Below are 27,281 nucleotides of genomic sequence, written 5' to 3'. Positions count from 1 at the left end.
TGATACAGCCAGCCATATACTACATGGTAACAATAGAGCAGGACACTGCGTGTTAATGATACATTAAGACACTAGACACTAACGATATAGTAAGAAAGAAGTGCACAGGAAGATAGGAAGTCAGATAATCTGACCCATCGTATTATAGCTTGAAAAGAGCTCCTACTTTTCTCACCTGCATAATGCATCCCAAATACCCCCCTCGCATCAATGAAGAGGAAACCCCCAATAAGTTTAAAAGGTGGAACTTAAGAATACAGTCTTAATTACAGTGCAATGAAAATAGAAGGAATACTATAAGACTATGTCCCCTAGTCTTTTTTTTTTTTTTTTTTTGGCCAGTCCTGGGCCTTGGACTCAGGGCCTGAGCACTGTCCCTGGCTTCTTCCCGCTCAAGGCTAGCACTCTGCCACTTGAGCCACAGCGCCGCTTCTGGCCGTTTTCTGTATATGTGGTGCTGGGGAATCGAACCTAGGGCCTCATGTATATGAGGCAGGCACTCTTGCCACTAGGCTATATCCCCAGCCCCCCCTAGTCTTGACTGTTTAGAAAATAAACACTCACTCTGCTGTAAGCACTGGATTGAAAAGAGAACAAAAAGAGATCTTAAACAGTCTAGGAAAACACAGAGGGAAATGCTTTATAAGAAATACGGTGCAGCCGAAGGAGGCTGTGGCCTTAAAAGCCATTGTTGAAGAAGTAATAAGGAAAGTAAAGGTACTGATAACATAACCTTTTTTTTTTTTTTTGAACGAAAATGTGTTGGTACTGGGGCTTAAACTCAGGGCCTTGGGCTCTACCTGGCTTTTTCTGCTTACATTTTACCACTTGAGCCTCACCTCAACTTCCTGCTTTCTGCAGCTGTGTTGGAGATAAAGAGTTTCAAGAACTTGCCCTGGCTGGCTCCACACGGCAATTCTCAAATCCCAGTCTCCTGAGATTGCTAGGATTGTAGGCATGAGCTACCAATGTCTGGCACATGATCACTTTTAAAGGGTTGTAAGAAATACAACAGATTAAGCCCAAGAGGAATAGAAGTGGGGTGCGTAAAAAGGAGTTAAAACTAATGCCATATGTAATGACCATTCAAATGTCTCTTCTTGAGAAGGACCAGAAATAGAAGTGGTACCACGCATGTGATTAGAATAGATAGCTCAGTGGAATATTAAACAACCATCAAATTGCTTTGAAAGCATTTCTAAGGGGGTTGTATGGAGTTCTTACATTATAATGTGGCTATAACTCTGTGAATTTAGTTTCCAGTCCATCCCACCCCAACATTCTGAAGAGTAAGTGTGTAAAAATAGATTAAATATCACAGTGGTGGGCTGGGGAAGGAGGGCTGCTCAGTAGTAGAGCATTTGCCAGGCTCCGGGTTCAACGCCCAGCTAAATCAAAAGATAACACCTTGGGAAAGTCACTTAAAAAGAAAAAAAAAACCCTAAAACGAACAAAAATCTTAGTGTCCGTGCAGTTCTGCTTTATGCTGTAGTTAGATGAATCTTGGAATCTGTCACTCACAGTGCTGATGGACAGAGTTGAAATGGGCTGAGCAGGAGAGAATTTACAACGATAGGAATGACCAAGTTGTCCCCTCGGACCGGAGGGCTTGGGCAGTGGCAGCTACGGGGTTTCTGTGGGGGTGAAGGAAGTGTCAAATTGTGTGTCCATCGCACAACACTGTGGACGCACTATGAACACTGAGGTCTATGCCTTGGTATGTGAGTTATATCTCAGTTAAGCCACGACGGAAGCCGTATCAGTAGCCATGTGCCCAGGGGCTCGAGTCTGTCATCCTCACTACTCAGGAGGCTGAGATCCGAGGGTCACGGCTCAGAGCCAGCCGAGGCAGAAATGTCAGCGAGACTCTTCTCTCCAGCAAAATCCTGCACGTGGAGCTGTGGCTCAAGTGGTAGAGTGCCAGCCTCGAACAGAAAGACAACAGCTCGGGGGTAGTGCTCAGGTCCTGAGGAAAACAAAAAAGGAAAGAAAAAAAACACACATAGCAGTCCTCTTGGGGGTTGGAAATAGTGGTGATTTTTCTCTTCTTATCCCAACCTCTTCTGTGACCTCCGGACCTCCCGTGTTTTCTGTATTGTCTAACGGTGTTTCCATAAGCAAACCCCTACAGGAAGGGTGTTAATAATGGAGCTGTGGCCAGGGGAAGGCAGGGACAGCCTTGCTAGCTCCTCTCTAGGTGAGGTGAGGACGGCCACTCCAGTAGCCCTCCAATCTGGGCTGTTTGTCCCCGGGAGGGAGGCTGAACCTTCGGAGGGGTGTCACTTCGGGGAGGGAGGCGTGGAAAATCAAGAGTCACCTGACCAGGGACTCTGGGAAGTTTGGATCGCGTTTCTGGGGAAAGTGGGATGGCGCAGGAGCAATTCCCGGTGGAATATTCCGTCAGGTGTCAGGCGCTGTGGGTGCGACCTCCGAGAGGGCTGTGACCTCAGTCACTTCCTGCAATTGCGGGAGGCTCGGAGGAGCGCTGCCCCCTCCAGCCCCGCGCCCGCGGCTGCTCGCTTCCTCCTCTCCTGTGGCAGCCTTCCTCATCAGAACCACAGGGCCACTGCAGAGAGAGGACTCGATCACCTTCCTTTTTGCTTGTTTGTTTGTTTTTCTGAAGATGGGAAATTCCTACGCCGGGCAGCTGAAGACGACTCGGTTCGAGGAGGTTCTGCACAACTCCATCGAGGCCTCCCTGCGCTCCAATAACCCGGTGCCCCGGCCCATCTTCTCCCAGCTCTACCTGGAGGCCGAGCAGAAGCTGAGCTCCCTGGAAGGTAGGAGGCGCGGGCTTGGGGACCGGGTTTGCGTTCCTGTGCGCGGGGTCGTGCTGGCGGAGGGAGCTGGAGCCCCTCGCCTTCCTCTTCTGCCCCGTGGAAGGGATGCGTGGGTCCAAGAATCAGTAGGAAAAGAAAGTTGCACGGAAGTTCTTCCTCAGCCAAAAAGAGAGCGTGGGTCTCAGCCATGAAGTTGTAAGGAGGGCGGCTGTCGATTAGCTTCCGAGGAGAAAGGGACAGGCTATGCTAGACTGTTTGGAAAGTGACCACATTTATAGAAGGCTCGACAGTTTTGCTTTTTGATGGGTAGGAAATTTTAATCTACATTTGATGCAATATATATATATATATATTTTTTTCTTCTTCTTTTTGTCCTGTAATTCAGGATCATACCTTTGCAAAATAGTCTAGATAGTTTCCCTTTGTGAAGGGTCCAAGAACTCACTGGAAACTTTAACACCATGACTACACCTGCATGAAGTTAATATGTGTCAGGAATAAATAAAAGCAACTTTCAGGCATAGGGATGACTTCACAGTTGACCTTGTTCAGAGAAAAAAAAAAAGAAAATGCTTGTATTTTTCAAAATAACTGTGTAGGTTTTATGAAAGCTAGTGCTTTGGAAGTCCTTTCTATAAATTCGTATGTTTGATTTAAGGTTACGTGCAGACTTCATTTAGGGGTGTGTGTGTGTGTGTGTGTGTGTGTGTGTTTGCACTCAGGGGTCTGGGCACTGTCTCTGAGCTTTTTCACTCAGGCTAGCTAGCACACTTGAGCTGTAACTCCACTTCTGGCTTTTTAGTGGTTAACTGGAGGTAAATCTCACAGGCTTTTGTGCTCAGGCTGGCTTTGAACAGTGATCTTCAGATCGCAGCCTCCTGAGTAGCTAGGCTTACAGGTGTGATTTACCAGCACTTGGCTTTCATTTAGCTGTGGACACAAAAAGGGCTATGATTTAGAGCAGAAATTAACTGACGAAAAGAGAAACCGCATAGTATTCTGGGTCTGTGCTCTGCTGAGTACGTGTGTGTGTGTGTGTGTGTGTGTGTGTGTGTGTGTGTGGTCGCTGAGGACCTCGCAGAGGGCATAGCTAAGGGACCTGAAAGAACTCGATCTGGGTCTCAGAGAAGGCAGATTGTGCTCCCGACTATGAAGTAGGAAAGCGCAAGCGTGTGCGGTGTTCATTCAGGAGTGCCGGGTCTTCCAGCCTAGGGACCATTCCTGGGACTTCATGAGAGAAGGCTTGCTAGACCAGCCGAAAGACTTTGGTGTGGTGTTTGCACAGCATGATCATTAATAACGCAGTGTGTGGAAAAGCTCCGTGGCTAATGGCCCACTCGTAAGGGACTGGGAAAAGTATTACAAAGGCCCGGGTCCGTCACATCCTGAGCATTCAGGAGGAAGGTTAGTGGCTGCAGATTCCGTTCACTAGTGTGGCAGTCCCCATGTGAGCGGGGACAGAGTGGGGGACTTGTCCGGGGCCCATGCCCGCCCGAGAGGAGACAGCCACTGGTGATTCCCAATCTGCTTAAACACTGTACACCGCCACCGCCCTCCCTAGCTCCAGCAGGGAGGCTGTGTTTCCTCAGGGTACGGGTGGCACTTTCCAGAAGGCACAGTTTGGCTCCTTTCCTTGTTCTTTTTCCCCTCCCTCCCTTCCTTCCACCAGTCTTGGAGCTTGAACTCAGGGCTTGGGCGCTGTCTCTGAGCTTTTTGTGCCCAAGGCTGCCATTCTACACCATGAGCCACGGCACCACTTCTGGCTTTTGTTGTTTCATTGGAGATAAGTCTCGGACTTTCCTGCCCAGGCTGAATTTGAACCTTGATCCTCAGAGCTCAGCCTCTTAAGTCACTAGAATAACAGGTGTGAGCAGTCCGACCCCAGCTTTTTTTTGTGTGTGTGTGTGTGCCAAGGATGGAACCCAGTACGTCCTGCATCCTAGTCGCCTGCTCCACACCTCTGAGCTACATCCCAGCCCTCAGACAGCACAGGGGCTCCCCGGGTTCAATCCTGAGCGTCCCAGGTGCCTGCTAGCCGGTGTGGGGCTTGCTTAGCAGGGTGAAAGCTGGCAGCAGCCCTCTCTGGGCTTTTCCATCTCCCCGGTGGCTAGTGCAGAGCCCTCCGTGGAGATTCTTGTTTTCCTAGGGAGGGAGTGGAGCTGTGGGGTTGGCCAGGGGCAAGGAGACCCTTGTGTGGTAAATGTCACCATAACCCGAGCCTTCTGCCTGGGAACACTGGCGGGGCGGGCGGGCCGGCCCGCGCAGGCTGAGTCTTGTTTTGTCTGGCTGGCTCTTCCCCAGGGTCTCTTATCTTATTATTGGCTTTCCTCAGGCTAGGCAGTCACCCATGCCGGGACACTGCTGACCCCTGGGATCTGTTAACATTTTCTGTATTTGTGGGGGTGATTAAGAACTTTATTATAGCTTTGTTCTTTGGATTAGGGCTCTTACCCACCCCTTCCTTCCAGCCCTTTAGACCGTAGTGACTTTGTGAAAGAAAGGCCAAGAAAGCAGATAAGGCCCTGAATTACGGAATACCTATGTATTAGTTAAGCAGGAGGGCTTATTCAGTAAACCCCACCTGTTCAGAAGGCCGTGTGGGGTTCTGATGGATTGAAGAGAGACGATTCTAAACATTCATGTGAATAGTCCTGGCCGGGGGTGGGGAGGGTGGGGGGTGGTAGTGGGGGGATGGGGGATGGGGGGCAGGGCCCATGGGTTCCTGTGTTTTATTATAAGCTCCTCCCCTCCCCCTTGGTTTTGTCTGAGGACACTTTTAAAGCCCTCATCCTGCCAGCGGACCTGGGTAAACACATCTGTTTAGTCTGCCCTGGCTGGAAGCAGCTCTTTATCTCGTGTCTGCCTAAGACTTCCATCAAAGGCCCTGGAATGCCTGCTGGAGACCTTTGACCCTCAACCCTACCTCCTTACCCACACCATTTTGAGTGTGTGTGAGTGTGTGTGTGTGTGCGCGCGTGTGTTTCCTCTGACAGGCTGAGGATGAAGGGCCTCCTCTCTCTGATTCAGCTTATGGCTTAGCAGAATAATGCACCCCACGGGTTCCTGTGCTCTTAGCCTTGCTGGGGTCCTCCATCCCTTTCCAAGTCCCGGCTCAGAGACAAGGCTCAGCCTCGCACAAGGGTCCCCCGTGGCACGAGGGCCTGAGCTCCAGGCTGGCTCTGGGGTGTGTGGGTCCGTCACAGACCACACTGTGCTCACACTAATGGCAGCGAAAGCCATCGTGCCCTCTTCCTTTGAGTTCTTCCTGTATACTTTTTTTTTCCCCCATTCTCTTTTTGCCACTTGTGACTGTCCTTTGGGGCCTCACGGACCAAGGCACCCGGAATCCTTTCTGTGTGTGTCATGTCAGTCCTGGGGCTTGAACTCAGGGCTTGGATTGCTCTTCCTTAGCATTTTCACTCAAGGCTGGCGCTCTACTACTTGAGCCACATCTCCACTCCTGGGGTTTTTGTTGGTTAATTGGAGGTCGGAGTCTCACAGACTTTGCGGCCCTGGCTTGTTTCAAACTGCGATCCTCAGCCTCCCTAGGAGCCTGAGCCGGTGGCTGTGGGCACAAGGCCTTCTCGCTGCCCTTCTTCCAGGGAGCTGACCCTCAAAGCTCCCCGCCCGCCTCGACTGCTCAGGTTCCTCCGCTCTGGCCCGCTGACACCTTGAACACCAGGGCACCCTGCACGGCCGGCTAGCATTTTGCACCTCTGGAACCTTCTGTGTAACTCTGCGGGCCACATTTTCCTTCCTATAGGCAGTCACAAAGCATAGTGACCTTAGAATTCATCCAGTGCGCGCAAAGGCGAAGTGACGGCCCTGTGGTGACCGAGGCAGTGGCCACCCAAGTTACTGAAAGTCCAGCTCCCCAGTTCCAGGTGCACAGGGCTCCATCATCCACCTTCACCAGGGGCGGGATGGAAGCCGTGAGAGCCGCTAGAGAGGGGAGAGGAAGAGCCACCAGGGAACCACAGCCAGAGGTGATAGAAAAAACAAGCCACTGTATGGAACCCGGAGGAAATGACTATATCAAATCCACAGGATTCGGGGCCGCTTTCTAAAATCCTGTTCTGTGGAGAAGTGGGACCAGTGGCTCACGCCTGTAATCCCAACTACTCAGGAGACAGAGATAGGAGGATCGCGGTTCAAAGCCAGTTCAGGGCAGGAAAGTCTGTGAGACTCTTAGCTCTAATTAACCACTGGGAAACCAGAAGTGGAGCTGGGGCTCAAAGTGGTAGAGCGCTAGCCTTGAGTAAAAGAGTTCAGGGACAGCGCCCAAGCCCTGAGTCCAAGCCCCCAAAATCAACAAAAAGAAAAACAAAAAGAGCTGTTTGTTTAGTTTCCTAAAGCCACACCTTGCCCAGCTCTTTTCTAGACTGTTCTGCAATGGCTATTTTTCTGCAGATGTGTGTGACAAATTTGTTTCTATGTATTTCTGACAATGTATACACACATTCTTCCCTTTGGAAGAAATAATCACGGTAGTTTAACAGCTCCTTTCAACCATCTTTATTTGTTTTTGTGCCAATGCTGAGTGCTGTCCCTGAGCGCTTTTGCTCGAGGCTAGTGCTCCACAACGTCAGCCACAGCTCTACTTCTGGCTTTCTGCTGGTTTGGTCGGAGATCAGAATTATACAGACTTTCCTGCTCAGGCTGACTTCGAACTGTGATCCTCAGATCTCAGCCTCCCGAGTAGCTAGAGTTATAGACTGGCACTTAGACCATCTTAGGACAGGTTCTAAGACTCATGTTTTGTATTCTAAATCAAGCAGTGAAGTGGGGGATGGTGGCTCACGCCTGTAATCCTAGCTCCTTAGGAAGCTGAGATCTGGAGGATTGCAGTTCAAAGCCAGCACAGGCAGAAAGGTCTGCAAGACTCCGTCTTCAAATAACCACCACCACCACCGCCGCCAACGACAACAACAACAAAAACCCAGGCTAGAGGCATGGCTTATGTGGTAGAGCACCAGCTGAGCGAGCAAGCCAACCAGCCGTGAAGCCCTAAGTTCGAATCCCAGTACCACCAGGAAAACAAGAGCAATGAAGTTGAGTGGTGAGAACAGAAGCTGGGCCATCAGATGTGACGAAGAACTTCCAGGCTTTGTATGGGCTTCGCTGTGAAACCAGAGGCCCCATCCCTGAATCTCTCCGAGCCTCAGCTTCTTTTCTTACAGTGCTCTGCAAAGTAGACTCTGGGCGCTGCTACAGAACTATTTTTTTTTTTAAATGTGTTTTGTGTCGATACAGAGGCTTGAACTCAGGGCCTGCGTGCGGTTCTTTAGTTGTTTCACTCATCGCTGGCACCCTGTCACGTGAACCACACCTCTACTTTCAACTTTTTGCTGGTTAGTTGGAGATAAAAGTCTCATGGACTTCCCTGCCTGGGACTTCCCTGGCCTCGAACTAGGATCCTGGATCTCTGCCTTCTGAGTATCTAGGACTATAGGCATAAGCCCCAGGCATCCGGTGCTCTCTTACCAAGTAATCATACACGTATTAAACCTCTAGTGTTTGTAGCATGAACAGCTATGGTGGATGGAAGAGAAGTAAGCTTGCTTTGACGTCATGAGCCCAGACTCTGTGTTTAGTCTGTTGACAGCACAATCTTGGGAGAGTCACCAATGCCAGGTGCCTCATTTTGTGAGGTGTGTGTGTGTGTGTGTGTGTGTGTGTGTGTGTGTGTGTGTGTATGTGCCCATCCTGGGACTTTGGCTCAGTACCTAGGCAATGTCTCTGACCATTTTTTCCTCAAGGTTAGCACTCTACTACTTGAGCCACACCTCTACTTCTGGCTTGGAGCTTGAACTCAGGACCTAGGTGCTGTCCCTGAGCTGCTTGTTATTTAAGACTAGTGCTTTACCACTTGAGCCATCGCTCCACTTCCTCCCTTTTTTGGTAGTCGGCAATGAGAATCTTACGGACTTTTCTGCCCCGGGGCTGGCTTTGAATTGCGATCCTCAGATCTCAGCGTCCTGAGTAGCTGGGATGACAGGCGTGGACGGCTGGTACCCAGCTCCCGGAGCGAGGACTGATGAGTTCGAAGGTAGCTAAGACAGACCGAGCACTCACTGAAAGGCGAGTGGCGTCTGGAGGAGTGGCTCAGGGGGAGAGCACCGGCCTAGAAGGCACGCAGCCTGGGGCTTGGTCCGTAGGTTCCAGGCCCGTGTTGTGCCCCGGCGTCGTGGGTGGAGGGTGCTCTGAGGGCCTGACTGGCAGCCGTCTTTCACGCCATCACTCTCCCTTCCCTCATCCAGGTGGCGGCCGAGTGGATAATGAAGAGGAAGAGGAAGAGGGGGAAGGAGGGCTGGAGACCAGCAGCCCCCCAAACCCCTACCAGCTGCCCCCCCTGCCTGAAGGGTGCTGCACCACAGACGGTAAGGTTTGGCCAGCAGCACCCAGCCTCCCTGCCCAGAATCTGCAGCTGGGCTGCGGCCAGGTGTGCACTTAGGTGCCACGGGGATTCCCCGGCCCCCACCAGGGTGAGCCCCCTCCCACAGGGTAGCAGGGCACAGAGCCCCCTCCCAGCCCTGCAGCTACTCCGGACAGCCTCAGCCCAACGTCCCAGGTCCCTGTAGCAGCCCCCGGGGCCCCCCTGTTACAGACCTAATTAGCGATTCACTGCGGTGGACTCTGAGCTGGAAATGGGCTGTCAGGGAAAGCTTTGCACGCGGTGGGGTAAGTGGGGTGGGGTGGGGGGGACAAGCGGGGTGCATGGGAACAGAGGAGAGGCTTCCTGGAGGAGGTGGTCCTTCTTCTGGGTCTTGAAGAACTCGTAGGAGTCAGCAGGAGAGTCTGATCAGGGGAGAGGCTGGAAAGTTCTAGGCTAAGGAAACAGGAGGGGCAAAGGCTTGAGAGGGACCACCCAGCCCGCCAGGGGGAGCGGCTCCCCTAAACACCCGGGGAGCCACCAATGTTTAGTGAGAGGTCTTGGCTTGAAGGAGAGATCAAGTTGGTTTGGGAGGACCCCTCCCTCCATTTCTGGGGGCCCAGACTTGGCCCCGAGCATGATAGGACAGGGTTCATCTTCTCACCGAGAAGGTTCTGGACCGGCTCCGGGGCCTCTTTTTCTCGTTAGTTTAGGGAATATGAATAGCCAGAACCCAAACCTAGACGGGAAGGCTGTTCCTGCCCAACCCTGGGACAGCACCTTCTCCTCTGATGTCCCTGCTTCTGGAAAGTTCCAGGCACTATGGTGAGAGCCCTGTCCACCCCTCCTAGGGTTCTGCCAAGCGGGGAAGGACCTGCGCCTGGTCTCCATTTCCAGCGAGCCCATCGAGGTCCCCCCAGGCTTCCTCCTCGTGGGGGCCAAGGCCCCCAGCCTGCCCGACCATCTTCTGGTGTGTGCGGTTGACAAGAGGTTCCTGCCGGATGACCACGGCCACAACGCCCTGCTCGGTGAGGTCCCCTTCGCCCTCCTCTGGGGCTGTCTGCACACGGGGGGGGGGGGGTGGGGGAGGCCTCGGGCAGCGGCGGGGACCACAGAGGCGCCGACGCCATCTCGAAGGTCTTAGCAGTCTGTTTACCTTTTCACCAGACGGGTGGACTGGAGTGGAAACGGGATCTTTTTCGTTATCTACTTTCCTGTGGTGTGCAGAGGGATTATAGTGCCACGAGTCGGGGAATGAGTACGTTTCCCTTCGTCGCGTCTTCGCTTTCCTCTCCCTCTTCTCCCAGGCCTCCTTCCCATCTCCACCAGTGAGTTGTACAGTTCACTTTCCTCAGTGTCCAGGGAGCTCCACTGCTGTATGTTTCTACACTTTTCCCCTCGAGTTCTGTTCCCTCCTTCCTGTCCTCCTGAAGATACACACTTGAATATACCCTACATAAAGACAAGAAGACAGACCCATCCACAGATAGGACATAGAGCGATCTCGTCTCTCTCTCTCTCTCTCTCTCTCTCTCTCTCTCTCTCTCTCTCTCTCTCTGTGATTTTATATAAGTATAAAGAGGCATAGAGACATTGCTTATCTGTGGGATCTAAACTATGAAAAATGGCCTTCTTGTAGAAGGGCTGTTGCTTAGCCTGAGGTCTTTCCTAGCGTGCTCTCTACTTTTCCTTCCTAATGGTTCTCGGGGGAATGGGCCGCTAGCTGGCCGGCAGGAGAAGGTTCCTCCCCCCCCCCCCCCCCCCCCCGTGTGTGTCTGCCCCCAGGGTGTTTGTTTGCCAAGTGACTACCCTGGCCTCTCACTCTCCTCCTGGTGTGCGGCTCGCGTCTGCGGCTGGCCTCACTCTTCCACGTCTGCAGAGGAGCTTGAATGTTAATGAACTTGACCAGGATCTAAGTTCTACCTTTTGTGTTTTGGTACCAGTCCTGGGGCTTGAACTCAGGGCCTGGGCGCTGTCCCTGGGCTTTGGTGCTCAAGGCTTTCGCTCCACCACTTGCATCACAACTCTGTGTCTAGCCTTTTTGGTGGTTAATTAGGGCTAGGAGTCTCACGGACTTTCCTGCCCAGGCTGGCTTTGAACCATGAGCCTCAGGTCTCAGTCTCTTGAGTAGCTAGGATGACAGGTCTGAGTCACTGGGACCCAGCTCAGTTTCTGCCTTTGACTCGCCATCCAACTTGTGCTGCATTGATGTCAAGGTCAGGGTGAGGGCTGACCTTCCCTTTGGGCCGCAGGCCTTCTAGCCTCGGTGGTCAGTCACCACTCCACTGTCCAAGCCCGGCTACTTCTCGCTCAGATGGCACTGCTGGGCTCTCACTTATGCCAGGACCCACCCACATGCTCCTCTAGATGTCTGACAATGTAGGAGAGATCCCCGAGATCTGAGTTCTGGTCTTGTGTCTGCCACAGGTCTCCATGTGGACTTCTGGCTTTGGAGTGCACTTGAGGATGGGGGGAGATTTCTCCAGGAAGTCGTGCCTTTGTCTTCCTGTGTGATGTTTGCTCCTCACCTGGCCCGGGGTCCCCTTGGCTGGTCTGGGGTCCCCTTTGGAGTGGCAGTGGAAGGATTGGGCAATGGATACTTGTCACTGTAGAAGCGAGTTAGGGGATCCACTTCTGGGTTAGAAATACCATGTCTTGCTTACGTGTCAGGTGTACATGTAAGCATTTGGCCCTGAGAGCCGGGCTGGTAAAGTCATTTCATAGAGCATCTTCATTTTTTTTTCGGCCAGTCCTGGGGCTTGGACTCAGGGCCTGAGCACTGTCCCTGGCTTCTTTTTGCTCAAGGCTAGCACTCTGCCACTTGAGCCACAGCGCCACTTCTGGCCATTTTCTGTATATGTGGTGCTGGGGAATTGAACCCAGGGCCTCATGTATATGAGGCAAGCACTCTTGCCACTAGGCCATATCCCCAGCCCCTTCATAGAGCATCTTCTGAGCCCATTTTCAGTCTTAGCGAAGGATGGAGGGAAGAAAGGAAGAACAGAAATTCTGTGTGCAAGTTCCAGAGTAAGGCAGGTGACTGTTCAAGGAGGAACAGCACAGCCAGAGACAACGACAACAGGGAAAAAGATTTTAAACCACTGCCCTTAGGCAGGTCTGTGTACTTAAAGTAACCGGTTCTAATTCTTTATTTTATTTTATTTCTTATTTACTTTTATGTGTGTATGTGCTGGTCCTGGGGCTTGACCTCTGGGCCTGGGTGCTGTCCCTCAGCTTCTTCTGCTCAGGGCTAGTGCTCTAGCACTTGAGCCACAGCTCCACTTCCATCTTTTTTGGGAGGTTAGTGGAGATAAGAGTCTCAAAGACTTTCCCGCTGGCTTCGAACTTCCATCCTCAGATCTCAACCTACTTAGTGGCTAGGAGTATGAGCTACTGGTGCCTGATTTAAAAAAAAAAAAACACAAAACACTTTTAATGCCAGTATTGGGGCTTGAACTCAGGGCCTGGCACTCTTACTTGGCTTTTTTACTCAAGACTGGCACTATACCACCTGAGACACAGCTCCACTCCTGGCTTTTTGCTGCTTAACTGGAGATAAGAGTCTCATGGACTTACCTGCCCGAGCTGGCTTTGAGCTGTGAGTCTCCATCTCAGCCTCTTGAGTCGCTAGGGTTACAGGTGTGAGCCCCTGGTACCTGGAAAACTTAATGTCTGCAGGAAGCTGATGGAATCACTGGGTCTTGAACTGGGCTTGCTTAACCAGTGCTGGTGGTGAGGGCCCGGTAGTGTTTGATCTGGGTGGCCGGGGATTTGTCTGAATTGCACGAGTTTGACAGGGAATTGCCAGGGTAGTAAATCAGGTAAACCTAGGAGGCCCCTGAGGAGGAAGCACCCACCCGCCCCTCCCGAGGCAGGCCAGTGCCCAGGAAGTAGGAGATTTTGTTAATTGCTTGCAAAAAGCCATCCAGAATGGGTAACAAGGGCTGGCTGGTAATAACCGGTGCTTTCTTCTTTGAAAATAACTTTATGCCCTCCTCCTGCAGACTTAGCACTGTTTAGGTTTCCTGCAATTAGTCCCCCTCCCCTCCCCTCCCCCTGCATGGCTACACAGGACAAGGCGGTCCCTGAGACCCCACAGCGCCGGATTCCCTGCTTTTTTAGTGATCTATAAAACCCAGGCTGTAGAACATGGAGGAGGAAGCAGTGCCTTCAGGGGCCTTGTTTTACTGGCTCTGAGTGCACCGATGGGTTTTGTCTGAGGAAGCGGAAAGATTACAAGCCAATGTGTGGTATCAGGACTTGGTTTTGTTTTAGGTCTCTCTCTGTGTGTGTGTGTGTGTTGCTAATAATTCACCTACATTACCTGTAAGCTTAGAAAAGAAAACCTATCTTGCTTCTTGCAGTAGTGTGCTGGGATCGGCTGTCAGGTAGAGAAGCCGAGGGCGTCACGTTTCTCTTTATCCGTGGCCACTGCCGAGAGCAGAGCCAGTGGCCGTATCGGTGTATCAGCGTCCTTTATAGTGTTCCTCCGCACGGCACCCTGACTAGTTCATAGAAGGATGTGTGGGTGGGCACCGTCCCATGCCAGGTGGCCGGCCCAGCGCTGGTGGGTCAGCTCCCGGTACGCCCCGTCCAGCCTGGCGGAAGGACACCGGCCCAAACCAGCCATAATCTCACGTGGTGTCCCCCCCCCCCCCCCCCCGCGCCGCTGGCCGCTGAGCCCCTCAGGGCGCTTTCCGGTCCCCACTGTGCCTTTTGAAGCTCTTGGTTCTTTTCAGCGACTCCTGCAGTCAACCTGACTCCCGGATGGCCTTCGGGACGCTCCAGACGTCTCCGCGGGTCCTGCCTCACGGGTCAGATTGCTCTAACAGTCTCCCCAGCCAGGCAGGGCCAAGGAAACAGGGGCCCGGGGAGTCAGTTCCGGTCCCTGGTCCCTGTGGGCAGCCGAGTGGGAGAGTTCTGGCCCTTCCAAGTATGCTCCTTGCACGAGTTTGTATGTGTGTGCGCGTGTGTGTATGCGTGTATGCACGCGCATGTATGCAGGTGTGCACGTCTATGTATGCATGTGTGCACAGATGCATGGTGCGTGTATCATGTGTGCGTGCATTGTGCATGTATGTATGTGTACGTGTGCATGTGCGTATGCATGCATGTGTGCATGTATGTATGCACCTGTGTATGGATATATGCGCGTATGCATGTGTGCATATATGTACGCGTGTATGTACATGTGTATGGATGTATGCGCGTATGCATGCATGTATATATGTATGCACATATTCATGTATGTGCTTGTGCTGGGTCTTGAACTCAGGGACTGGGCATTAACCTTTAGCTTTTTCATTCAAGGCTGGTGCTCTACCACTGGAGCCACAACTCCACTTCCAGCTTTTTTGGTGGCTAATTAGGAGAAAAGGGTCTCGCAGACTTTCCTGCCCAGGCTGGCTTTGAACCACAACCCTCAGGTTTCAGCCCCTTGAATAGCCAAGGTTACAGGCATGAACGCCCAGCCCCCAGCAGATATAGGGGCCTTTAAATATGCCACTGTGCAAGCCAAGCCTTCCGATGCTCGTGATGTTCTCGGTGCTCGGGGCGGATGCCCAGCAGTGATGTGGCCGGTCATAGGGCATGTCTACGTTGAGTGTTTTGAGGAACCTGCAGGCTGCTGTCCAGGGTGGTTGTGCTGATTTACAGTCCCACCGGCAGTGCAGTGGGGTTCCTTTCCCCCCATCTCCGCCGGTGTTCCTGCCGTGTTGGGTGTTTTATTCGTGGATGAGGTTGGGGAGGTTCACGGTTTGCTTCCTCCTCTAGGTTTTTCTGGGAACTGTGTTGGCTGTGGAAAGAAAGGCTTCTGCTACTTCACCGAATTCTCCAACCACATCAACCTGAAACTGACCACCCAGCCCAAGAAGCAGAAGCACCTCAAGTACTACCTGGTCCGCAATGCCCAAGGGGCTCTCACCAAAGGCCCTCTGATTTGCTGGAAGGGCTCAGGTGAGAAGCTGGGCTCTGGAGGGGGCGGGCGGGCGGGTGCAGGAAGTGCCCTGCTCAGTGGGCCAGGGAGCCTGGCGGCGAGAGGCTGCGGAGGGACCCCCGTCCAGGGGCAGAGCGCAGCCAGAAGCAGGCCCCGGTGACCGGGATTGCCCGCTGTGTCTACTCTAGTGACACACGGGGCGGATGGGACACTGACACGTTGACGGCAGGCCATGTTGTGCCGTGATTCTTGGTGGCAAGTATTTGGGGGCAATCGTTTTGCCCCGGGGGTGATGATGTGATCGTGGTCAAGGCTGGAGCGTGCCCCCAGGACCCAGGCATCAGAACTAAGCCTGGCTTTTTCGTTCAAGGCTGGCGCTCTACCTCTTGAGCCACAGTTTCATTTCCATTTGACGGTGACTGGAGCTAAGGGTCTCGTGGACTTTTCTACCTGGCTGACCACCTGTGCGCAGCTCAGACGCTTTCTGACACCTGTGCGTGGGGGTTCCCGGTTCTGACAGTGGCGCGGGGCCGCTGGGAAGCTTCGCGACCCCTGCCCGGTGGTCTGTGGATGCTGGTGTCCATGTGTTCTGTCCTCCTGTCGTCTGGAGACTCACGGCGCTCCTCTGTGCTTCTCGTCCTCTTAGAGTTCAGAAGCCGGCAGAACTCAGCCAGCACCTGTTCCAGCTCCCCCTTCCCGCCGCTGGAGGGCGCGGGGCCCGCGGCTGCCTCGCCCGGCGAGCCGGTGCCGGGGGTGACCTCCGGCCTCCCCGTGGGAGCGGCAGGTGAGGTGACAGCGTTGTCCCAGGCTCCAGCCAGTCTGCATGACACTGTGATTGATCTTTCCCTACGCTAGAGATCATCGTGGCCTTGGCCTTGGGGATTGGTGCCTTGGGAAGGCTTCCCCGCCCTCTCTGTCTCATAGGCAATGGGACCCTTCCACCGGCCCTGACCCTGAGGGCCCCCGGCCAGCCCCGGGCTTTGTAGCCTGGAGCTCAGTAGGTAGCAGGTGCTAAGCCGTTGTCGGAACTGAATTTCAAGACTCGCGTGGAGCCACGCGTGGGTGTCGGGCCCCTGGCTCCCTCTCCCCCGATACCTCATCCTCACAAGACTGCAGCAGTGGAGAAACTGAGGCTCAGGAGGCCGAGCACTTGCCCCCGGCCCCTCCCAGACCGGGAGCGGTGGGAGCAGCACTCAGTGTCGGGGGGTTGCTTGTCGTGCAGAACAGGCCTGCAGAACAGGGCGGTGGTGACCCGGAGAAACCAGCCTTCTGGAACACTCTGGAAGACCGCTGGCTCCTTTGTCTCCCTCCCTCCCCGACACTGCGGGAGGTTCTGAGCCTGCCTGGCCCGTCCCTCACAGGGTGGGGCTCCGGGCTCCCTCCCTCCCTCCCTCCCTCGTCGGGGAGGGGTGCCGTGGGCCTCTGCCCCGCACGCCCACGGGCTCCGGGCACCTCGGCCGTGGTGGGCTGGGGAGTGCCAGGCTTCTGCCGTCGGCTGCGGTCTGGCCCGGCCGCCTCAGTGGGGCGACCGGAGGCTGCTGTCACTCATTTGATTCTCTCGGGGGTGCCTGCGCTCATAGGGGGCACGCACCCTCTTGCTGCGGCCTCACCTCCAGCCTCTGTGCGCGTTGCTTACCATTTTCCAGGCCGGCCTGGGCTGCCTCTCCCCGACTTCCGCGTCCCTGCGTCCTTGGAGAGGACAGGGGCGCCCCTGCGCCCAGCCATGTGCTCCCCCAAAGCTGGGGGGGACAGGCGACACTGCGCCCAGCCATTGGTTGAGTTGGATTTTCTGTAACTTTCATGCCTGGGCTGTGTGTCTCTGCCTCCTAAATAGCTAGCATGACAGGCTTGAGCCACCACCCGGCTGTATGTGGGGGGAAATCACGTGTCCCCTTTGCCAGGTGATTTAAGAACTGGGTAAGATCTGGGGGCTGTTGGCTCTCCCTCTTAGCACCTTGCCCACCAGCTCTGTTCTATGAAGTGTGTCTCAGCTGCCACGGCGTGTCGGTGGCGGGCCTGGAATTCACACACTGGCCCGTCAGCTTCACACCCCACGCTCCTCCTTCCCCTTGGCCTGCTGCACCCACAGGGAAGGGCTGGTGTTGCTCCAGACCCAAGCCTTCCAGGCCGTTCTAACTGAACTGACTTGGACTTGAACGCAGGACCTTGTGCTCACTGGCAAGACATTCTGCTTGAGCTACGCCTTCAGCTCTTTTTCGCTCTACTTTTCAGATAAGAGCTCACTATTTTATTTATTTTTTTGGACGGGAGCTGCCTTCCTACTGTCGTCCTCCTACCTACAGCCTCCCAGGTAGCTGTGGGGGCGGGCGTACACCACACCATCTGCCTTACGGGCTGAGATGGGGTGTCCCTGACGTTTTTGTTAGGGCTGGCCTCCAACCAAGATCTTCCTTACCTCTGCCTCCTAAGCAGCTGGGCTGACAGACGAGAGCCGCGACCCCCGGCTTGGACAGCTTGAACAGGGGACCCGCAGCTGTGGTTACCCTGGGAGCTGTCTGGGGAGCCAGGCCCCGGGAGCAGACCAGACTCAGGAAACAGAACCTGAGGGGGCTCCTTGCCCGTACTGGGGTACAGACTTGAACTCTAGAGGGTGAGAGGGGCGGCAGACGTGCGTGGGGAGCCCCGGCCACCCCGAGTTCCCGTTCCTGCTCGCCCCAGGCTGTTCTCGCCGAGGATGGGCAGAGAGTGCAGGTGTTCACGCTCACGTGTGCGTGTGTGCGGGCAGGACTCTGCATGGGCGTGCTTGTGTGTATGTGTGCAGATGTGCAAGCGTGTGTATGTGTGCATACAAGCAGACATAGATGTGTGCACGCTTGCATGGGTGTGTCGGGAGGGCAGGGTGACCCAAGACGGGGGCTGAGTGCGGTAGCTTTGGCTCACACCTGCAGTCTAGCTGCTCAAGAGGTTGAAACCTGAGGACTGGAGTTCGACGTCAGCCTGGGCAGAAAAGTCCATGAATCTCGGTATTTCCAACGAACCACCAAAAAAAAAAGCCACAAGTGGAGCTGTGGCTCAAGTGGTAGAACATCAGCATTGAGTGAAAAAGCTAAGGGACAGTGACCAGGCCCTGAGTTCAAACCTCAGTACTGGCACAGAGAGAGAGAGAGAGAGAGAGACAGACAGACAGAGAGAGAGAGACAGAGAGACAGAGAATCAGAGAGACAGAGACAGAGAGAAAGGGGGGAGAGGGAGAGGGAGGTAGGAAGGGAGGGAGGGAGGAAGGAAGGAAGGAAGGAAAGAAGGAAGGAAGGAAAGAAGGAAGGAAGGAAAGAAGGAAGGAAGGAAGGAAAGAAGGAAGGAAAGAAGGAAGGAAGGAAGGATTCTGGCTTGGCAGGACTACAAAGGTAGTTGTGAAAACTGGAGGAAACAGAAGGAAGTTTCCTTCCGCCTCCTCAGAGTGTCTGGTACACTGACGCCCCCTCCTTGCTCCTGTTTGCCTGCAGGACCAGCCTGTGACCAAGCCTTGCTGACCGCGGCCCCCGCCCCGGCTGTCTTCAACGGCAAAGGCTCCCCCAAGCACCAGCAGCAGGCGAAGAGCAGCCTGTTGGCCCTGCCTCGGCCCTCAGCCTTAGGTAGCTCGGCCTGGCCTGGCCTGGGTGGGAGGGAGCTGGCGGGGGGCGGGGGGCACTGGGCGGGGGCAGCTGGGCCTTGGACGCAAGCTGGGGTGGCTTGGCCGGAGCCTCTGAGCACACCGGTAGTCCAGGGATTTCAAAGAAGAAAGAAAGAAGAAGCCATCCAGCTAGACCCTGAAGGGGAAGAGGCAGGGCGGGGCTGGGCGCCGGCTCTGCTCCGTCGGTGAACATCTTTCGGCCCAGGAAAGCCCCTGGGCATGGGGCGAACACATTGGCTGAGCCGAAGCCTGGACCCCCCTCGTCCCGGTTGTGGTCTCTATTCTGGATCTCAGTCACTGCCAGCCAGGCCTGTCTTTCTCGCGGGGTTCTGAACTCGGCAGCCACGATGTGGCTGATTCACCCAGTTTCTGAGCACAGGAGGCCCATGCCACCAATGGCCGTCACCCTGACCTGAGATCTGGGCCCTATGGCCTTGGCTGCAGAGCCACCCTCTAGGCTGGATGGAAGGGACTTGCTGCGTCCTAATCTGTGACATGTCGTGGGAATGGGGTCGTGTGCATGTTTTTAATCCAGAGTGAGCAGGAACCACTGTCCAGCGGCAGTGAGTCCCACCCACCTTGGTTCCCTTTCAATCTGCAGTTCCTGGTTGGGCGAGGGAGGAGAGAGAGCAGGTGGGTCAGTACTGCCCCCAAGTGGTGAGACTCTGGTGGTGCACTCTGGAATTGCACTTTTCCCCCTCTTCTAGCTCTTCAAAGATGCGTCTTGTCGTAGTCAGGTACCAGTGGCTCATGCCTGAAATCCTAGCTACTCAAGAGGCTGAGATCTGAAGATCACGGTTCAGAGTCAGCCTGGACAAGAAAGTCTATGAAATGCTTTTATCTCCTGTTGACCATCAAAAAGCCAGAAGTGGAGCTGTGGCTCAAAGTGGTAGAGTGTTATTCCTGAGCAAAAAACTGAGGGACGGTGCCCAGGCCTCGAATTCAAGCCTCAGGACAAGCACAGAAACCGGCCAAATGAAAAACAACAAAAGTATCTATTGCGGGCTGGGGATATAGCCTAGTGGCAAGAGTGCCTGCCTCGGATACACGAGGCCCTAGGTTCGATTCCCCAGCACCACATATACAGAAAAACGGCCAGAAGTGGCGCTGTGGCTCAAGTGGCAGAGTGCTAGCCTTGAGCGGGAAGAAGCCAGGGACAGTGCTCAGGCCCTGAGTCCAAGGCCCAGGACTGGCCAAAAAAAAAAAAAAAGTATCTATTGCATGATGGAGTTTATCTGTGATTCCAAATGCTTGAGAGGTAGAGGCAGAAGAATCTGGTGCTAGAGTCAAAGTTAACAAGACCCTCTCTCTCTCAATATAAAAAACGGCCTATCAGACAAAAGGGCTGAGGGCCTGGCTCGGATAGGAGAGACCCTGCCTAGAATGTGTGAGGTACTGAGGCCAATCCCCAGTAAGCAAAAAAAGGCAGGGAGGAAGACAAGCCTGGTGCTGGTGGCTCACGCCTGTAATGCTACCTACTCAGGAGACTGAGATCTGAGGATTACGGTTGGAAGCCAGCAGGGTCAGGAAAGTCTATTATCATCAACTAAGTCACAGAAAAAGCTGGAAGTGGTTCTGTGGCTCAAGTGGTAGAGTGCTAGCCTTGAGCAAAAGGAGCTCAGGGACAGCGCCCAGGCCCAGAGTTCAAGCGAACTCAGGATCAGAAAAAAAAAAAAAAAGTTAAGAACTAAAACAATTGCTGCCAAACATGCATGTATGTAGATGTACATACATAGGCGAATCACAGGGATGACGACGACGCGGGTATTGAGCCCAAACTACACGTGCAACAGTGTATCACCGCGTGCCTTCACCCCGCAAGTAGGGTTTTTACCTATTTGTTTATTTTCTTGGTGGTACTGGGTTTTGAACTTGGAATTCTGCCTGCTAGGCAAGCGCTCTGCCATGGGATCCAAGCCTCTGTCCCCATAAACGTTCCAGCTAGGGTCTCTTACTTTTGGCCAGGCTGGCCTCAGGCCGCGATCTCCCTATCTCCACCTCCAAAGCCGCTGGGATTATAGGCATGTGCTACTGCTCCTTCACTCTGAGTAGGTTTTGTTATTATATTTAAAAGACTTACGGGGCCTTAGGCGGAGCGAGAAATGTCAGGCACCCCCACATCTCTGGAGAGAAGCATCTACAAAGATGGGTGAGATGTTTCCTTTTTTTGCCTAGGTATTTCACTGCGTAAAGACTGCAGATGAAAAGGAATGCCAAATAGGTTTTCCCTAGATCGGGGCGGTGTGGCGGGGTGTGTGTGTGTGTGTGTGTGTGTGTGTGTGTGTATTTTACGGAAGCTCATTTCCAGTAGCAGCCTAGTGATGGTCTGAATTTTGCTTAGGTATCTTGTCGAACTCTGGGCCACCCAAGAAGCGCCACAAAGGGTGGTCTCCAGAGTCGCCATCGGCTCCAGACGGTGCGTGCCCTCCAGCCGGCGGGCACAGAGCTAAGTCTGGTAAGTGACACAGTAGAGGCAGGGCCGCGGTGGGCGGGGCTCCGGGGACAGAGGCAGGGCCGCGGTGGGCGGGGCTCCGGGGACAGAGGCAGGGCCGCGGTGGGCGGGGCTCCGGGGACGGAGGCAGGGCCGTGGTGGGCGGGGCTCTGGGGACGGAGGCAGGGCCGCGGTGGGCGGGGCTCCGGGGACAGAGGCAGGGCCGCGGTGGGCGGGGCTCCGGGGACAGAGGCAGGGCCGTGGTGGGCGGGGCTCCGGGGACAGAGGCAGGGCCGCGGTGGGCAGGGCTCGGGGACAGAGGCAGGGCCGTGGTGGGCGGGGCTCCGGGGACAGAGGCAGGGCCGCGGTGGGCGGGGCTCCGGGGACAGAGGCAGGGCCGCGGTGGGCGGGGCTCTGGGGACAGAGGCAGGGCCGCGGTGGGCGGGGCTCCGGGGACAGAGGCAGGGCCTCGGTGGAGGGGGATCGCTGGTGGCTTGTGGGGTGGGGACGCCCCGGGTGCCTGGCTGGGTGGGGGTCAGTGGGTGGCAGTTTTGTGGCACCTGGTTGGACAGAGGGCCGGTGGGGTTGCCGTGTGTGCTTTGTTTTCCTAACACGCTTGGCATGTTTCTAGAAAGTGCCGGCCTGTCCTGCGTGGCCCAGGCCGGCTTGGTGGGACCCGCTTCCGTGACCTTCCCGGTGGTGGCCTCTGGAGAGCCCGTGTCTGTCCCAGACAACTTGCTGAAAATATGCAAGGCCAAGCCGGTGATCTTTAAAGGCAAGTGGAGTGGTGCGGGCAGCCGGGAAGACGCCACAAGAACAGAGGGAGAAGGGGGACCTCTTCTCAGTCTCTGCTTCTGACACGAACCCCAAATCCTCCGCGCGCCACGGTCCCTGCTCAGATGCCGGGAATCGCACAGCCAGCCGTGGCCGCGCCCGCCCCACGCAGGGACGCGCGTCCGTGGGTAACCAGGGCCTTCCTTCCCTCCCTCGGGATCCTCAGCCTCGCCCCAGGCCACGACGCTGGGTGAGCACCCAGGAATCGGAGGTGGACAGTGAGCCCAGACCTCAGTCCAGGAGGTCGGTCGCCCTGGTCTGCTAATGTTACTCAAAGCCACAAGTCCGCTTTGACCAGGCAGCCCGACCCGGATCGGGCAAAGCGTAATCTGATCCGTTTGCGCGAGGGGCTGATGGGTGCCGTGCTCTGGGGGACGCTAGGTTTTGTCTCACCTGACGAACTCTCATCCTACCTGGGTGCCAGCGGCTCACACCTGTTATTCTAGCGAATGAGGGGGGTCTAGAGGATCAAGGTTCCAAGTCAGCCTGGGCAGAAAAGTCCACGAGACTCCATCTCCCAAGTAACCAGCAAAAGGACGGGCTGGAAGTATGGTTCAAGTAGCAGAGCACCAGCTGTGAGTGGGAAAAAGAAAGGAAGAGAAGGAATCATGTTTCAGTGAAGTCAGAGATTGGTTGTGGGGAGCTGCTCACTGACCTCACTGAGCAGCCGCCGCCCGGTGTGGGCAGTGGAGGAGGGACTGTGGTAAGAAAGTGGCAGAAGTAATCCACAGTTTGTTCTTGTGTGTGTGTGTGTGTGTGTGCGCGCGCGTGTGCGTGCTGGTTCCGCGGCTTGAACTCAAGGCCTGGGTGCTGTCCCCGAGTGGCTGTGCTCAAGGCTAATGCTCTACCACTTGGGCCGCGCTCCACTTCCTGCGTTTTGGGGTGGTTCACCGGAGATGAGCCTCAGGGACTTTCCTGCCCGGGCTGGCTTTGAGCTGCGATCCTCAGATCTCAGCCTCCTGAGTAGCTAGGACGACGGGCGTGAGCCACAGGTGCCTGGCACAGCCCGCTGCGTTTTAAGAAGAGTCGCTTCTTTTCCTAAACAATCTCTCCCCCCACCTCCGCCAAACCAAAGCCAGGAACGGCTGTCCCCTTTTGGAAATAGGGTGCACTGTCCACGCCGAGATGTGTTCATTATCCCCGCGACCCCTCTGTACATGGCCTCTATAATAACAATAAATTTCTTTCTTATATAAAAAAAAAAAACATGAAGTAAGATGCAGATGTGGGCTTTGGGCTGGGCGGGGGCTGGGGTGTTTCCGGCTTGGAGATGGATGGGCCCCGCCCGCGCCCAGGCACGCCCCATGTCTCTGGACCGGGTCTCCTCATGGCGTCTCTGTGACACTGGCCATCTTGTAAGGCGCCCAGCCCCCCAACCCCAGCCTCCTGGCTCTCTTTTCCTCTGGCTTCCGTGGCAGCTGCGGTGAGCCCCGAGTGCGAGGCCTCTTGGGAGCTGCCACGTTTATAAGCAGCGCTGCCCAGCCTCGGCCTCCAGTCCAGGGACCTAGTGGAGCTGGGGATTCACAGGCTCACCCTAGAGCCGGGCGGGGCCCCGGTTCTAACCCAGCCCACGGGGTAGCGAGATCAGGGCACCGAACCTCGCCACCGAGGCCCCACGCAGCTCCGGTGCTAATGGGAACTCGCGGCTGTGCTGGAGGGCAGAGCAGGTGCGTCCGAGATTCCCCAGAAAAGGGGTCCTCGAGACCGCCCCCCCATGCAGCTCCCCTGTCCTCCCCCTGCGGATTCGGGGAGCTGGGGCCGCGGCGGTGGCCCAGGCCGGCTGCGAGGCCCCGCGTTGCTTCCTCCTCCGCAGGCCATGGGACCTTCCCGTACCTCTGCGGGAACCTCAACGACGTGGTGGTGAGCCCGCTGCTGCACGCCTGCTACCAGAACTCGCAGTCCGTCTCCCGGGCCTACGAGCAGTACGGCGCCTCCGTCCAGCCCATCTCCGAGGAGATGCAGCTGCTGCTCACCGTCTACTACCTCGTCCAGCTGGGTGAGCCCCGCCGCCGCCCCCACCACGGCCCCCACCCGGAGCCCCAGGGACCCGTGGGGCCGGGGTGCGTGGAGGGGGTGGGTGGGGGTTGACTCAGGAGCCAGTGAAGCAGGGCGTTTCCAGGTCCGTGCCGGTCGCTGCCCCGCGGCTGGAGTGTTGTGGGCAGGGGGACACTGTTGATTGACGGGGGAGGTGGCCATTCGGAACCCTGGCCGCCTAGGTGAGCCGGGTTTGCACGAGGAAGGCGGGGGAAGCCGTTTGGGAATGTAGTCACGTCTCTGGAGGAACTTTGCCGGGTGGCCCTGGCTCCGGAAAGGAAACGTGGGCTCGAGGGAAAGATGTAAAGGATGAGCAGGTGTGGTTAAACCAGCCCCACCCAGTTTGACCACCGCATTCAAATGGCGATTGCGAATCACGGCTGTGTCACAAAGATGCATTTGGGCCCAGCCCCCTGGGAAGGTGGCCATTTACAAAGTGCATCTCGAGGGCTGGGGATATGGCCTAGTGGCAAGAGTGCTTGACTCGTATACAGGAAGCCCTGGGTTCGATTCCCCAGCACCACGTATATAGGAAACGGCCAGAAGTGGCGCTGTGGCTCAAGTGGCGGAGTGCCAGCCTTGAGCAAAAGAAGCTCGGGTACCACGCCTAGTTCAATGCCCGAATTCAAGCCTAGGACTGCTCCCCCCTCCCCAAAGAAGCCAGTCCATTCATTAAAGCAAAGCCAGAGCAACCTCATCGGAACCCAATGTTGAAAAGCCTTTGTCCTCACAAGTCCCGGAAGGGGTGCAAATGAGCACAGATGTGATATATTTTCAGCCAGTAAACCCAGCGTTGGCCCTGCGCGTAGAGGGTGTAGGAAACTCGGTATGGCGCGGAGCTGACGGGTAGCTCCTTTGCAAACGATCCGACGAGACACTGGCTGCGCATAAGCCATCTCTAAGAATCCAGGCGCGGGACGCGGTGTTCCGTAGAGAAAGAGGAGCGCCTGGGAAGTGTGTGTAGAGGGCGCTGAGCACGCGGTACCTCGGGTGTTGACACCCGCTAACCCGGCGTGGGACGGTGGTTGGAGAGTTCTGGTTCCAGAAAGGAGGCAGGAAGAGCCCGTGTTGCGTGTCCACCGTCCTTACAGCTATTTCAGTCCCGCAGGGGCTCGGGGAGGGGGCACGCAGGGCAGGGTTCCAGTTGTGGAACCCCTCAGAGCAGCCGACTCACAGCCGAGGCGAGCGAGAGCCGGGAAGCCGGACGTGCTTTGTCGCGTGCAGGGAGGTGGGGGGGGGGGAGGCGGGTGGATGGAGAGAGGAGAGGAGGGGTCGAATGCAGTCACCGTCTTCCACGCCCACATGTGGGCATGGAAGCAGGCTACCTGGGGGTGTGGCTGCGTTAGGACGGTGCAGCTGCGTCTGTAGGCCGTGCCAGCACTGGGACTCGAACCCAGGGCCTCGTGCTCTCACTCAGCTTGCTCACGCCGGGGGGCTTCTGGTGGTGGGTTGGTGTGAGCCCGGTCGCCCACAGCGTCGATGTCCGTGTTGCAGCGGCGGACCAGGTGCCACTGATGGAGGACCTGGAGCAGATCTTCCTGCGCTCCTGGCGGGAGTCGCACCTGACGGAGATCCGCCAGTATCAGCCGCAGGCGGCACCGCCGCCGCCGCCCTACGCGCTGGGCCCCGGCGCCGTGGCCCCGGTCACCTCGGCGCAGCTGCCCTGGCTGGCCGGCCTGGCCGCCAGCTCCTGCAACGACAGCGTGCACGTCATCGAGTGCGCGTCCTCGTTGGCCGAGGGCCTGGCCGAGATGTTCCGGCTGCTCGTCGAGGGCAAGCTCGCCAAGACCAACTACGTGGTCATCATCTGCGCCTGCCGCAACGCCGCCATCGACTCCTGCATCGCCGTCACCGGTGGGTGAGCCCCGGCCGGCCGCTCGGCTAGCGGGAAACCGGGAGGGGGGTGGGCGGGGGGCTCTGGGCCTGCAACACGCAGCCCCCACTCCTGAGCTCCGTGGTGCCGTCAGCAGCTCCTTCCCTCCCCCAGAGACCCGGCCCTGCCTGGGCTTCTGACTGGGCCCGGCTTGGAACCTGGCACCTGGCACCTGGCACCTGGCACACTAAGACTCCCGTTCTCAGCTGATTGCGGGGCTGAAGGGAAATAAGAAACAAGGCCCTGATGGTGCTGCCAGACAACAAGCCAGCCTGCCAAGTCAGCACGAAAAAAGCCCCTGAAAACCTGCTCTGCACAGCCGCGGGGGGCTGGGCGGGGCTGAGGACTGTCCCTGGCCTGAGAGTTCACACCTGGGGAGGTGCACACCTGTGTGTGTGTGTGTGTGTGTGTGGTGTGTGGTGTGTGTGTATTGTTATGGGTGCTTGAACTCAGGGCCTTACACTCCCGCTTGGGTTGTTTGCTCGAGGCTGGAGTTCTCCCAGTGAAGTCATACCTCCATTTTGCTGGATTCTTGGCGGTTTCATTGGAGATAAGAGTCTCAGGGATTTTTCTGTCCCGGCTGGCCTTGAACCAGGATCCTCAGATCTCAGCTTCCTGACTAGCTGGGAGTTGCAGGCGTGAGCCACCAGTGCCCAGCTTTCTTTTTTTTTTTTTTTGACTGTTTTAAGTGTTCACGGATGTGGTGCATTTTTAACCTGACATTTTTTTTGTACTACGTTTTATTTTTCTAAAGAATGCACCTTGCTCCTGTGCACCGCCTTGGCTGTTCTCCTGCGTTCCTGCAGATGAGAGGAATTGTTTTTGATGAATCCCCCGGCACCCCCTCCCCCCCCCCGAATCTGAGCAGTTCCTTTCGCGTGTCTGGCATAGTTCATCGGCGGCACCTCACCACGGGCCTGCGAGGCCGACGCTGCCGTCAGCGGCTCGGGCAGAGGAGGGGGTGGGTGGACACAGGGGGTCGGTGACCAGCTCCAGTTCACAGGTCACCGGGGAGGAGAGAGGAGTTTCTCCGTGACCTCACCTTCTCAGTCGCTCCCTCCCTCCCTCCCTCCCTCCCTGCGTTCCACTGGGACAGGACGAGATCGCTCTTTGCCAGGGTGCCCTGGGTGCCAGGGCTCGGGTATGAGCCGAGAAGCCCCGAGCTTGACCTCCGGGTGGAGGACGAGGCTCAGGGACAGCTAGCTGCTGCTTGCTTTCCAGGCAAATACCAAGCCCGGATCCTCTCCGAGAGCCTGCTCAGCCCCGCGGAGTACCAGAGGGAGGTCCACTATGAACTGGTCACCGGTCAAGTGGACTCCCTGGGGGCCTTTTTCAGCACCTTCTGTCCGGGTAGGTTTGCACCGCGGGGCGCACGCGTGCACTGGAAAGG

General features: G+C 56.0%; 1 protein-coding gene across 1 annotated transcript in view; it reads left to right on the top strand.

Moving 5' to 3' along the window:
- The first annotated feature begins 2,621 nt into the window (after positions 1–2,621).
- Greb1 (growth regulating estrogen receptor binding 1) overlaps positions 2,622–27,281 on the top strand; it is a 51,424-nt gene continuing 26,764 nt past the window's right edge. Inside the window, 11 exon segments of the mRNA XM_048352175.1 lie at positions 2,622–2,780; positions 9,041–9,160; positions 10,005–10,181; positions 14,926–15,108; positions 15,735–15,872; positions 18,553–18,681; positions 21,061–21,174; positions 21,782–21,925; positions 23,798–23,980; positions 25,513–25,872; positions 27,113–27,241. Of these exon segments, the coding sequence (XP_048208132.1) occupies positions 2,624–2,780; positions 9,041–9,160; positions 10,005–10,181; positions 14,926–15,108; positions 15,735–15,872; positions 18,553–18,681; positions 21,061–21,174; positions 21,782–21,925; positions 23,798–23,980; positions 25,513–25,872; positions 27,113–27,241 (1,834 nt within the window). The 5' untranslated portion in view covers positions 2,622–2,623.

Source organism: Perognathus longimembris, chromosome 8 (assembly GCF_023159225.1).
Source record: "Perognathus longimembris pacificus isolate PPM17 chromosome 8, ASM2315922v1, whole genome shotgun sequence".
Taxonomy (NCBI): Eukaryota; Metazoa; Chordata; class Mammalia; order Rodentia; family Heteromyidae; genus Perognathus; species Perognathus longimembris.
The sequence above is the reverse complement of the archived record's forward strand: the minus strand, read 5'-3'. Positions and strand labels throughout refer to the sequence as shown.